Raw genomic sequence first — 13,944 nt, forward strand, 5'->3', positions numbered from 1 at the left:
TACCCACAATATCACAGGCACAGAAGACATCAGAAGCAGTAACCTTTCATCCTGGTGTGGCTCTCACTCAGTGGCTCTATAGACACCCGGCAAGGCCACCAGGGCCTACGGTTAAACTTCGCCCATACGACATCACCTACTGCATACTTCACTCCCGGGAGAGGCTTCTTCTTTGGGCTGTTAGACTGTAAAGAATAACAAGGAACAGTAAGTCCATGTAATATAAACAACATCCTGCTCTTACAGACAAAGGACATAGATAAATGTCAAAGAAACAATCAGCCAAACACTGACCAACCACAGGCTGCATAAGATCAGACGAAACATACCTCTAAATATTTCTGTGGCAAAACAGTCTTTGTACATCTGCTTGCCTTTTTAAAATAAAGTGCAGACTCTTTACCCACAGTGGGCTCTGTCCACAGGAACCTGCCACCAGAACTCAGTAAGACTACATATTACTTACAGCAAATCACATTACACTGTAATATATGGTTATATACCACCACAATAAAGTATGCTCTCATTCAATTCATGTTTGTTTACTACTCCCTCATTCACTCACTCCACTGGCAGCTCTCAATCAGGGGGAACTCCCCCTGTGAAAGCTCCAAGCGGCAGTACGCTCATTTGGAGAGAAGTTTCGTTTCGGTTTGCGTGTAGCAGAGTTGACGTTAACAGGCGCTCATTTGCATGTCTGAGCCTATTTATCCCTCAGAAAAGCAAAGTGTGATCTTAAAAAGTTAAATAAAACGTTGGTATAAAATGTTGATTTGGTCACCAAGCCTGCATAATTAATGCATGTCATTTACCACAATGACATCTTCAACAGCTTCTAACAGACTATATCAAACAACTGATCAACTGAGTGTTCCTCAAATGAGTTGACGGATGAATCACAGGTATTTTATTTGCGCAGAACATCACCACACTGACGAACCTGCTGATTCCAGTAACGATCCTGACGAGCAGATCACAGAAACATACTTGCATGACTTTTCATCATTGGACTGTAACTGTAAACTAGATGGCTGTACAAAAATAACAGCACTTAAAAACAGGAGATACGACTTCTGACATTTTTTCAAGCTCTACCTCACGATGTGCGAATGACAAACAACAGATCATATGAATGAATGGACGTAGAATCCTAACCAGCTGAATACGTTTCTTAAAGTGTGCTGGAAAACATCCTACAAGGCAAACGGAAAGAAGTGACCTCAAGCTTGGGCGATAAGCAAAGGACAACACTTCAGCAATTCAGTCAGTATTGACCTCTGAGATACGCGAAGCATGGTTTTCAATATTTCTGCATTATTAAGTTGTGAAGACGTAAACAAAGTCATTCGGAGTGGTTTGAGGTGAAACGCTCTGTTCTAGAGAAACATATCAGCTCAGAGTTGTTCACAGTGGTGGTGATGGGAACCAGATGTCTGCTTCTAAAAGCTCACTCAGTGAAAGTTATTACATTAAAATGTTTACCACACTGCTTGATTTATGACCATTGCTGGACAAAGGTTTCGTGATAGGAGTTTTGGTCTAAAAACTCATTTTTGAAATCAGATTGAATTAGCCCTCTATTGCATAATGTTGCTTCAGGGCAACAAACTAGTTCCCTTATTTTACAAATACATTAGACATGTTTAAAGACAGCAGGGTTAGCTAGAAAGAAAGTTTTAATAAGCGAATAAAACGCCTGATCTCTTAGTGGGCACACTTAAACCACTTTTATAACATTAAGTATCAATTTTTTGGAGAACTTGCAGAAATATGTTTGTTGCCTAGAAGCAACACTGTGAGAAAGTGGAATGGATTTAGCCAGTCACAAGCCAGGTCTCACCACTTCTGGGAACATGGCTCTAGATCATTTCTTCCCATTGTCGCACAATGTTACCTCCAAAGGGAACCTTCCTCACATTATTATTCATTTGTATAACATAACGATTGAAACAGGTCCGAAAAAATAATTCAAGGAAGGAGGAAGGTTCCCGTCACCACCACTATAAAGAAATCCGAGTCGACAAGATTCTCCATCATTGCAAACCACGCTGAATGGCTTTACCCACCACCCAACAACTGAATAATGTAGACATTCTTGAAAAAGTCAACTGTAATACTCCATTTCTGCAGTGTTTTCCTTTGGTACGCTCATGGTGTGCATGGTTAGGCTTCTTTCCATACTTTTGTTATTCCACCACTCTTGCACACCTGACCCCACTATTCAGCTAATTAAGCCCTTCCTGAGTTTCCTGTGAAATGAAACCGATACAAACAGGGCTTACAGGATTTGAGAGAGTGCCGCTAGGTGAGCTTGGCCTTTGAGACAGACCGGTGCTGAACAGTGATGCGCAGTTTTCAGTGCTGGGCAGGTCACAATCACTGTCCGAGTAGTCATCCATACTGTCAAAATCCTCCAGCATGACCTCGACGGGCAGCGGAGGGGGGCTGGCTGGGGGTTCTGGCCGTGGCGTATTTCTATGTACTGGGTTAAAGGGTTCGTGTCTGTTGGAGTTGGAGCTCAGGTCAAGCCCTGAACCACAAGAGCTTTTCGCATTCATGAAGTCCCTTTTCAGGCATTTCTTTGATGAGGATTTGAACGACGCCATGTCCTCCTCCTCCTCCTCCTCGTCATCATCTTCATCCTCTCGATCATCCTTGCTGTCCCCGCTGTCAAACAGACTTGATTCGAAATGCAGGAATCCGTTGGGAATGGGTGAGAAGTGTTCCAGGCTGTCGGAGCTCACAGGGGAGAAGCCATTTTTGTCCAGGTCCTGGACGCTCCGATACGGACCCTCATCTGCGCCGTGGCTGTGGGACAAAGGCGAGCGGACCAAACCCAGGCCAAAGTCGGAGCCCACATGTGCTTTGCTGCGCCCATGGAAGTCCTTGTCCTGCAGGCTCAAATCCGGCCTGTTGACCATGCTGGTCAGGTCCTGGAGCCTCCGGAGAGGGCTGTAGCTGGACGTGGACTCTCTCTGAGGGTAGAACAGCGGCGAGGGTTTGTAGACGGAGTTCTGCAACCGCACGGAAGACGACTGGTCCGGCTGCCGCTTCGCACTGCTGTGGAAGAGCCCGCAGGTAGCGATGCGGCTATCGTGGGCCTGCTGATCCTGCGGGTCAGGAAGACACCCCGGGCCATCCCTGGCAGCCACTTTGTACGACTGATTCATGTTGTCATGGCTCCGTCCTGACGGAAACAAATATATACAAAAGGGAGTTAAATATACAACCAAGCATTACAGTAACTACGATACATCAACTATTACTGGCACCTCTGCTTGCTTTTAATACTACTATACCATATATAACATGGCACTGCGCAAAGCGGTCAGGCAGCCAAGAAAACGTGTTTAAACCTAATAAGAGCAGAAAAACGAATAAGAACAAAAAGCATAAATACAGTAAAAGCTTTTCTGCCTATTAAAAAGTTGGTCGTGTTTCTCAGGGCATGATAGGTTGGGTTCCTGCACTCCAGCCGCTGTACGGATCTGTTCCATTAGCAGCACACCTGATTTAATGTAATGCAGCGCTGATTAGATGGAGGTAACGCATGACAGTGGGCTTCCTGAGCTGTTTACTGGTTTACTTCAGCTTATTCTAACGTTAGAGGTACTTTTAAACAAATTAACCGTTAACGCCCCGATAAAACGCTTTAGATATTATTTCTCAGAAGATTTTTTGCATAGTACTGTACTTGGTATGTTACCCTTCCTACTAATATTCTGCCTTTCTCTTTCCTGTTACTCTGATATTGTCAGCAACAGCACATCAAACTGTCTTGTCTGCTCTTATCTGTCCAGTACTACTTATCTGCCAAGTTAAGCGCAACAATGGCTTAAAGGTCTGTAGCTTTAACACTCGTCTGCACGCTGACCCGTCCTGCACGTTTCTAGTGTTGTGCAAGTCTTGCATGTTTATGTCAAAACAGTGTGGCAGCTATTTGTTACGCTTGTCCAGTATAACGATAATAAAGCTGAACTGAACTGGGACGGACGGACTGCTCTTATCAAACGTTATAGCACCTATATCACGGATGTGGTGAGCCGTATGATCGTAAAGGTGATCAAATGTGTCACGACGTGTTTCTAAGCACATCAAGCATATTGTATTTAAACAACACTGACCAACTGCGTGTCTGGCCACAAAGTGAGCATCACCAGTCACTGGATTTAGCCCAGTGCTGAAGACTATCAGATGTCAGAAAAAAAGTCCTGCGGCGTTATCACGTATCGTGATACTATATATCTGCCATATCGCCCAGCTCTAGGCCAGGGGTGTCCGGCCCGGGACTGGAGGGCCTTTCTCCAGCACAGGCCGAGCCCATGGCTTCCTTGCTCAAACACACCTGAATCAACTCAGCACTCAGTTACTCGCGTTTAACAGGCGTTTGAGCAAAGGAAACCACCAAAAAGTGAGCTGCACTCTCTGGCCTTCCTTCCCAGCACCAGCACCAGCACTGGACACCACTCAGGGAGGCCTAATGACACACACCGACCAGGTAAACGGAACACAGGTGATTATATGAAGCCAAACCCGCGCTGAAGACCAAGTCCTGGCACTTGCAACGTCCACACGGTTCAGCCTGGCCGGCTTACAGCCGTGCACATGTTGTTTTCGGGGCTGCCGGCTGTGAGCACCCTTGCTTAGGCCGTCATGTCAGAAAAGCCATCAGGGCAAGACAAAGACAGCTTCAAACCCCGGCACTCACACACAGACACACACACTCACTGAGGCTGTCGCCTTCTCCTCAGCAAGGCTGACCTTCTGATTGAAAGTGACCACTAAAAGGCAGGCAGGCAGGCCGTGTTGTTGTTGGGGTGTTCAAGGAGGCTCAAGCGTGGACTAACAGCCAAGTATGTAGGGCTAGTTCACATGAGGCACGTTCACACGGCACATACACATGCAGGGGGGAAAACAACAAGACAGGACAGATCGAAGAACTAAGCCCTGAAATCAGCCGAAAACACACTGGAGTAGGAAAAACGTGCCGGAATCTTACAAATCTTACCATTTACGGACAAACCCGTCGGCCATCCTCTCAGATTTGGACACGTCGAGCCACTTTTTTGTCGATTTGTGAAAGGCCAGCGGGAGATCTGTGCTTAGGCCGGGCCTCGGCACTCATCCTTCCCTTCTCTCACTGTCGCCTCGTCGCCAGAAAACAGCATTAATTCATTCGCCCCCCCCTAAAAAATGAGCAGAATAAATAATACACTAACACGCCGGTGCACCGCCTCGCCTCCCACAAACTCATCTAGTTCTGTGCCAATGTCGGTGCATCCAAAGTGCGGGGAAACACTACACTGCTGGCTTCTCCTGCTGCCCTGGTCATGTTAAAGCAAGCCCTGGTGGCTGAGAGAGAGTGTGTGTGTGTGTGTGAGCTGGGAAGAGGGTGAGACACACACACACACACACACACACACACACACACACACACAGACAGAGCGAGAGCTAAGCTACCCAACCCCCCGTCCGTCTCTAAAACCTACACACACCGGGGCCACTTTACTTCTTGTTCGAATTTCCCCGTTCCACCTTAAACGTGTAGCAGTTACATTCTGGCGCCTGCAGCGTCAGAACGTAACTGCTGCACATTTAAGGTGGAACGGCGAAATTCGAACAAGAAGCCGGCTTCGTCCACAAAACCCCACTCAGCCACCCGTTTGCTCTCGTTTACGCGCACAAATGAGTGTCATATCATGTCGGGGGTAGCCTTACCACACACAAAAGCGACATTAATGTGCATTTGGGGCGTGAAACGCGAAAGACGAGGCGTCTTTTCGAAGCCCCAATCGGCCATTTGTTTCCTCGTCCTGAACAAAGGCGTAGCTAACTTCCTCCATTTTACACCGCCGCTGCTGCCTTCGCGCGACTGGTGTCTGCCAACGGTCACAACGACCAGATATTTGTGGGGGGAGAAAAAAAATGCTTATTTTAGTCACTTCTGTCCATCTTTCTAGCTCATTTGTCGCTAATGGCGGCTCTAACTACCAAACTAGGCCACGCTAACGTTACTAGTTACCGTAGCCCAGTGCGTCCACAGGCGGAACCAGCCAGGGCTACACGACGGCCCTGACGACGACTCGCTCCCGTCTGTGGTCGTTAGCTCGGGAAAACTGATTTATTCGAGGCGAGATTTCCTATCAAGTCTGTCTTTCTGTCCAGTCCAGCCGGGCCTGGTGGTGTTTATAGCCGTTTCTGACCGTTTAGTGAGCAGGACATGAGAAAGTGGGTCCAAACCAGAGAAAGGGAGAAGCCATGTTTTATTACTGTCGTCCGGCCTCCTTTATGAAACGTACACACTCAAAAATGTTAATCCCTCAGCCCCTCACGACGGCCCAGCAGGGCAGCTATAGTCTAATATAGGCCATTTGTCTGGCTAATATTTACCTTTTTGGATCTTTCCGCTGGTTGAGGACAGATTTGCCCCAACACGACTTGCTGGAGTGCTTGTAGAAATCATTCAGTCCTCTCAGGGCTTTGCACTAACAGGGAACTCCTCTGAGACCAGCATGTAAACACCTGTGTATTGATTCAGAATCATCCCCAGCTCTTACTCTTAAAAAAGGATGGTTCTTTAGTAAAAGACATAGAGAACCATGAAGGCTCAAGTGACTATCCGCATGCGTAAATGGTTCTTCAGGTTGATGGAGAACGTGTTGTATGTGGTTCTACACACAACCTTTCTGTAAATTATACTATATAGCACCAGAAAGAGTCCTATTGTTTTCTAATGTCAAGCTCGTATCAACAGAAGATCCCTTTTTGGTGCTATATAGAACCATAAACAACACCCCTAGAAATCCCAAGAACCATCGCACATTGCATTGCGAAGTTCTGTTTAGGTATGAAATGGTTCCATATAGAAATCATGGTTCTTGAATCAGGTTAGGAGTGTAGGCTGCACTGGGATTAACTCAAAGACATGACCACACTAATCAACCATGCTTTTTTCATGCAAGTACCATTGCATTGGAGTGATACTTGTTTATTTTTTTGTTTTTGTGTGTTTTTTTTTTAGCAGACTGGGTGTAATTGCTCACAACACTAGTTTGTCCATTTGGTTGAAAAACAAAACTGAACCAACATGACATTGCAGACTCTGAACGGTGTGTTGTGGGGAGCAGAATACTATGGGTTATACTAGGCTACCAACTCACATTTACACTTACAAAAAAATGTGTTAAAGCATTACAGAAACTTTTTTTCACCGCCCCCCCCCCCCAATCTATCCCCACCCCGCCCCTCGCCAAAATGATTACTCATAAAAATGACTCAACACTCTATCTCGAAAAAAGGGCATCACATTTTTCATAAATACAAAGGAAAAGAGAGATCTTACCAAGGACAGTACAAGCATAGCACTTTCACATACACGTTGGAAAAAAGAAGGATAAATATGTCTGGTTATCGAGTTTAAAATCAGAGTGGAGATCAGATGTGGCTACAGAACAGCAGTGACCTCGTCCCAGACGGTCACGTTATCAAAAGTTAAAGTAACAAAGATTTAAAAACAACACAAAGCGTTTATTTTCTTGAGTGAGGACTACTGGTCGAAAGGTCTAACATAATCGCTTTAGATACTGTATTTGTATTTCACAAGACTACTATCATGCACATCTGTACAGTAGGTTAATAGAAGGTTTAAAGGAGCAATAAGCAGCTAGGTGTGTGTGTGTGTGTGTGTGTGTGTGTGTGTGTGTGTGTGTGTTTGAGGTGAGGGGTTGCTTATCAGTCACGCTACTGACTCTCGGCCAGTCACACATCATGATACAAGAACAGTAAGTAGAAAAGAAAGGTCCGCCATGAGGCTGCACTTGTAATCACAATATATCTGTAATTCCACACACATTACTGCTATATTATTATGTAGGTTTAATATTTTATTCCATTTCAACAGGAAAATATGTACTTATTGCTCCTTTAAGAGTGAAAGAGAATGGTAATGCTCTTTGGATATAGATACACAAAATGATCATAACGCAACACGTAGTAAGTGTCACGCCCAGGTATCAAAATTCAATTCTTATTATTTTTTTCATTTCGCCCTCCTCTGCCTCACAAAAGTCCTGCCCTGTCGCGGACGTCGATTCGTCTCGATTTCAGACATACGCTCCCTCGCGAATAAATAGAAAAGCTTGCGGTCACTCGCTAGCGTTTTTGTCTTTGACAGCGGCCTCACACAGGCCCCGTTTCTGCATGAGGGAGTAAGGGAACGGCGCTCCGTTGCAGGCACTATGGTCCAGTTTGTTGAGCTTTGCCAATGTTTTGATGCTGCCCGGCGGCCTGCCGGGGCTGACCTTGTAGCCGGCGGCTCTGGTGGTGCCCAGAGGCCTTCCTGGGCTGGTTTTGAACCCTGCTGCCCTGGTGGTGCCCGGGGGTCTGCCGGTGCTCGTCCGATACCCGGCGGATTTGGTGGTGCCCGCAGGCCTACCTCGTCTTCCCGTCTTCCCGAGTCCTTTCTTTTTCTTGGATCCCTCCGGCACCTCCACGCCCCTCATCCTCACGGACTGGGGGTGAAAGTCGTTCTGGGCGTCCTGCATCTGGCAGGACATGGGTTTGATCATGCTCTGCGGCAAAGGGGGCAGGCTGGGCAGCGGCAGCTGCAGAGGCGGAGGCGGACCGGACGGGTAGAACTTGCTGGACTGCGAGGTGCATAACTCAAAATGACTGCTCGGGTGCTGGCCATCTTCGCCTAGGCCGCCCAAGCCGTAGTCGTTACTGTTGCCGGCTACCTGATGCATCATTTTCTGCAAGGGAAGAAGATAAAAACAGGGAAGAAAGTGTCAGAGCAACACGTTCAACCACGTTGGGGAAACTCAAAGTTCTACTCTACGTCCAGTACGTTACACATTATATACACGTTAGTCAGTAAGGCTAACAGCCTCTGCTCCTCTGAGAGGGGCGTTACACTGGATGTTGGAACACCACTGTGAGGATTTAACTGCGTTCAGCCGCAAGAGCAACAGTCAGGTCAGGCACTGATGTTGGATGATTAGCTCTTGATCACTTAAACTCATCCCAAAGGTATTAGGCGGAGCTCCATCACAGGCCTGGGTTGTTTGTTTAATGCCTCTAAAAGCTCCTTCACATAAAGCCATTACACAATATGTGTACGAACACGATGCTTGATGCCCGATGCAGTATTTCAGAGAAGATTTTGGCTTGACACGTATGTTAAAGAATCCAGTCAGGGTGGAGAGGCGCATGCAGGGCACTGTAAGGCAAAATAAAACTTACTTTTTCAGGTTTACCGCTCCCACCATCAAAATTACACATAACGCTGAGAAGGAAGGTGGTACTTTTGGAGAGCAAATAAAGTGGCTGTTTTTTGCATTTTTGCCACCCATCACCGCCACTATAAAGAAATCTGAGAGGTTAGGATTCTCTACATTGAGCCATTTCACACCAAACCACCCTGAATCACTTTGTTTACGCCTCAGTGGCTGAATTAAGACAGTTGGTGAAAAATCCCTGCAATACCCTTTAAAAAACACAGCCCAGTTTTCCTGAAATAAGGGCCCTGTGGGTGCTTTTGGACCAGCCAGGCATTCAGTGGTCAGATTTCATGCGTTAATCAGGTTAATCAGCCAGGTCAGTCCAGGACATCCGTGCTTCGCGTGCATATTCTGCACCAGCAGCTCTCAGACTGGCCCCGAGCTAAGCTAAAGTTCGAATTTCCCGTTCCACCTTAAATGGAATATGTAACTACCGTGCCATTTAAGGTGGAACGGGGAAAACAGAACAAGAGGCAGGCGAATAGGAAGCCGACTGGCGCTGTTGTTTTGCCCGGCTGGTTGAGTAAAGCCGAGGGAAACGCTGAGTTTACGCAAATTGCCTACACAGCGAACGTCACGGCGCATTCATAACCGGGCAGAGCGGCCCGGTAACGCTGTGACACGGCGAGGCCGACAGGCCCCGCGCTCAAACCCGGAGCCGCAGAAAGCCGTACAAAGACGGACGGGAGCTTCCTACCCAGACGCGGCGGAGCGACTGCTTTTCTCCATCCGTATCTCCGTGCATGGGCTTTAACGGGTTCCTCCGCCTCCCCGCACGCAGACAGAGCGGACAGTGAGAGCGAACGGCTCGGCCGGGGCGCTGGACGGAGCGGCGGGTGAAGACGGTACTGTACCTCACTGGTCCGCGGAGCTCGGGCTGCGAAGGGTTAACGGCGAAACGCACACATCTCCCATCCCTGGAAGCAGAGCTCGGCTCTGTTTATCGACTAATGTCACCGTCCGGACGACCGGCGGCCGCTCCCGGACTGCGGATGGCGGTTGTGCTGGGCGGCTGAAGAGATCTCCTCTCCGGAGCGATGAGGCTTAAATCTGTAGGGCAGCCATTTTCACTCAAATGTTTTTTTACAATATTGGAGGACAGAGCAGCGCGCATGCGCGAAGGGGACTGAGAGGAAATCACGCTGCTGCTCTTGTGCTGCATATTGTCAGTGTGTATATGTACATATATAATGTGTGTGTGTGTGTGTCTGTGTGTGTGTGTGTGTGTCTGTGTGTGAGACATTCTGACCACCTCCTTGTTTCTACACTCACTGTCCATCTTATCAGCTCCACTTACTGTATAGCTGCACTCTGTAGTTCTACAGTTACAGACTGTAGTCCATCTGTTTCTCTGATACTCTGTTACCCTGTTCTTCAGTGGTCAGGACCCCCACGGACCCTCACAGAGCAGGTACTATTTGGGTGGTGGATCATTCTCAGCAGTGCAGTAACACTGACGTGGTGGTGGTGTGTTAGTGTGTGTTGTGCTGGTCTGAGTGGATCAGACACAGCAGTGCTGCTGGAGTTTTTAAACACCTCAGTGTCGCTGCTGGACTGAGAATAGTCCACCACCCTAATAGTACCTGCTCTGTGAGGGTCCATGGGTTCCTGACCACTGAAGAACAGGGTAACAGAGTATCAGAGAAACAGATGGACTAATGGTCATAATGTTATGCCTAATCAGTGTGTGTGTGTGTGTGTGTATCTCTCTCTCTCTCTCTCTCTCTCTCTATATATATATATATATATATAATCTCAAATTTCTATTTAAGGGGGAATTCCACCCATTTTATACATTAATAATTAAATGTTTACCATGTGAAGAAAGTTACTCAGAGTGGTTTGGTGTTAAATGCTCTGTCAGAATTGTTCACAGTGGTGCTGATAGGAACCAGACGTCCTAAGAGTTTTAACACTACTATAACTTCACCTGTTGGCGCTTGAACAGAAATAGTTAATGAAATAGCTACAAATACGCTGTTTAATGCCTGAGGCACAGCGTTACAATAACGTCGTACAGGCGGGACGTGACACGATTTTCCAGATTTTCTACTGTTTTACATTCACTATTACACATGAAAACCCAGAAGATGGCAGGTCAGCTGGTAAATAAATGGCTGTGTTTGTGTTGTAGACACTAGTTTTCAACACTTCCTGTACACGATGCAAAGGCATGAGCAAACAGACACGACCAGCAAACTGGGCGAAGAGGAGAACCTGCGTGGTGGACACTCCATTCTGTAGCCTGCTTCACTGTAGGACACATGGCCTTCAGGGCACGGAAGAATGGACCGTTGTTATGAAGCAGTACGCTGCTCAGACTGTGCCTTCTTTTGATCTAGTCTCTGCCTCTAATTTGTGGAGGTAACGGGAGGCCTGGTCTGTAGCTCAGTGACGGAAGTGTTGCGCTGTACAGTAGGGGGCTCCACTGTGTTGGGGGGGGTGTTCATACAGAGCATCCATCTTAAGCTGAATGAACAAAACCTTGGAAGCTGATTGTTTGCCGTGTGCCGAGTGGCAGTTCTGAGTTCTGGTGGGTGATCATTTGCAGTCAAGATGGACAAACTGGTTATTACACTTGTAGAACTACACAGCTGTACCTCGAGATAAAATCATGCCTTATAGATTGATAATAAAGCTTAAGCACGGTGTTTGTAATAGAAGCTGCTCATGGCATTGCATCGTCTATTATATACCTCAGTCTTTAATTACTCGACTAGAACATCGTAACCAAGCAAATCCTGCCATCTGCACTGGGCCTTTGGTGACATATGGCACAACTGAGAACCAAACTTATACTTTTACTAAATTTGTGAACTGCAGGGCGATTCAAAAAGATCCGTCCGATTTCAAAATGAATTATTTCACTTGGAAATAGTTACAGAACATTGCAGTAAACTGTAAACGGTTTAAATGAGAATGAAGTTTATATATATATAATATCTCCACCGCATGCGCTGGGGGGTGAACTGTAACCATGTCCATATGCTACATCAGACTTTTACCTTGCATGACAAGTTGTTTTGGTCTAATGGCAGAGAAAGAGTTACATGTGATCAGAATCCTTTATGCTGGGTTTGATTTACACAGATTTATTCAGGGAACTGTTATCAGGCAGCTCCTCCCCTTTACCTAAGGCAGCAAGTTTTCACACACACACACACACACACACACACACAGGCACACACACATGCACGTACACAACCCCAGGGGTACGTTCAAGCACACTGCCATCAAACTCAATTCAGTGTTGTGTGCACTGCATAACAAACCTTTTTTCGTGTGTGTGTGTACATTTTATTTATATATATATATACACACAAATATGATGATACTAATAATAGCAATAATAACAATACTATCATATAAGGTTTTTCTTGCATATAATAATAATAAATCATAGTCTTTTCAGTTAATTATGTGCATGTAAGTCACACCATTAACCGAAGGATGTCCTTAAATGAGTTAAAAAGCTGGATTGTGGACTGTGGTACTAGAGCTGGTCAGTATTAATAAAACAAACTGGGCCGGGAACTAATTTTGATATATTTATTATTTTAATATATTGGACAAAAGTCCAGTTCCCGTGGGGACAAATGAATGTACTTCAGTAAAATATGTAGGGGTGTGCTCTCCTGAGTATCTACACAAATCATAGTTCACTTTTTCTCAAGTATATTAATGAGTGGAATAATCTCCTGTGCACTCTTTCATTATTCAGAGTTACAGACTAATTCCTTCTGTTGTGTTTATGCGCGGTTGCTGACGGCGTCTGTACTGCTTTGAAATCGGTCGGATCCGTGACTTTGGACTTCAGCATTTTAATTTGGAGCAAAAGAATTCAGCAGCGCAGACTTCAGTGCCTGTACTGACAGGCGCTGGATTTGCTAAGGCACTCCACTGCAGCTCTAGATATTTTTGACCCAGTACTTTTGTACTTCTACTAAAGTTGTTTTTCTGGAAGGTTCTTTTACCCGAGTCATTAATTTACCCAATAATTAATACTTTTACTTAACTATGTGTTCAAGCTACTTTACCTACCTCTGTAAATTAGGGAGCCCTGCTGATGACATCCTGTCTAAATAAAAATAAGGCGTGGCCACGCCTTATTAACATGTGGGAATGAGGTCCTAATGTGAGGGAATAAGATGATTAAGTCAGGACCATGAATTAGTAAGGTGCGTATACGCCGTACTACGGAGCCCCGCTGGTGACATCCTATATGAATAAAAATAATGCGTGGCAACGCCTTATGAATGTGTGGGAACAAGATCCTAATGTGTGGCCACAACTTAGTAACGACTTCCACGACTTCTGTGAACCTACCTTGTGACCAGAAGGTCGCCGGTTCGATCCCCAGCACCGACAGTCCGTGACTGAGGTGTCCTTGAGCAAGACGCCTAACCCCCAACTGCTCCCGGGGCGCTGTGGATAGGGCTGCCCACCGCTCTGGGTAAGTGTGCCCACTGCCCCCCTAGTGTGTGTGTTCACTAGTGTGTATGTGGTGTTTCACTTCACAGATGGGTTAAATGCAGAGGTGAAATTTCCCCGTTTGTGGGATTTAAAAAGAATCAGTTAATTTAAGGCGTGGGAATGAGATTGCGGCTTGCTGAGTCGTGGCCACACATTAGGAACTTGTTCCCACGCTTTACTAAGTCGTGGCCAG

General features: G+C 46.3%; 2 protein-coding genes across 6 annotated transcripts in view; both read right to left on the reverse strand.

Moving 5' to 3' along the window:
• nsd1a (nuclear receptor binding SET domain protein 1a) overlaps positions 1-7,214 on the reverse strand; it is a 37,920-nt gene extending 30,706 nt beyond the window's left edge. For 2 of the 4 annotated variants that reach the window (XM_017718406.2, XM_037542325.1), the window contains exons 1-3: positions 6,391-7,214; positions 2,283-3,187; positions 44-185 (exon numbers count right to left, since the gene is read on the reverse strand). In XM_017718406.2, coding sequence (XP_017573895.1) covers positions 44-185; positions 2,283-3,187; positions 6,391-6,463 — 1,120 coding nt within the window. In that variant the 5' untranslated portion in view covers positions 6,464-7,214. Of the gene's footprint in view, positions 1-43; positions 186-2,282; positions 3,188-5,008; positions 5,478-5,718 lie in introns of those variants that run through there. The other 2 variants (XM_037542327.1, XM_037542326.1) reach the window with 2 other exon arrangements.
• A 74-nt stretch (positions 7,215-7,288) lies between these two features.
• On the reverse strand, positions 7,289-10,375 carry si:ch1073-44g3.1 (UPF0461 protein C5orf24 homolog). Of its 2 annotated transcripts, none has more exons than XM_017718410.2 (2): positions 10,133-10,375; positions 7,289-8,750 (listed from the first exon to the last, which is right to left on the reverse strand). In XM_017718410.2, exon 2 carries the CDS (start codon positions 8,745-8,747, stop codon positions 8,145-8,147), a length of 603 nt encoding a protein of 200 aa, XP_017573899.1. In that variant the 5' UTR covers positions 8,748-8,750; positions 10,133-10,375; the 3' UTR covers positions 7,289-8,144. The 2 variants fall into 2 exon arrangements, with proteins under 2 accessions (XP_017573899.1, XP_017573898.1); XM_017718409.2 differs by having other exon boundaries at positions 9,976-10,375.
• Between the last annotated feature and the right edge of the window lie 3,569 nt (positions 10,376-13,944).

This window comes from Pygocentrus nattereri, chromosome 11 (assembly GCF_015220715.1).
Source record: "Pygocentrus nattereri isolate fPygNat1 chromosome 11, fPygNat1.pri, whole genome shotgun sequence".
Taxonomy (NCBI): Eukaryota; Metazoa; Chordata; class Actinopteri; order Characiformes; family Serrasalmidae; genus Pygocentrus; species Pygocentrus nattereri.

Excerpts from the sequence above, each read along its gene's own strand:
- si:ch1073-44g3.1 (XM_017718409.2), bottom strand. The coding sequence starts at position 10,023 with ATGCACGGAGATACGGATGGAGAAAAGCAGTCGCTCCGCCGCGTCTGG. Across the intron at positions 8,751-9,975 it reads AGTCGCTCCGCCGCGTCTGG|AAAATGATGCATCAGGTAGC; the intron begins GTAGGAAGCTCC and ends CTTCCCTTGCAG.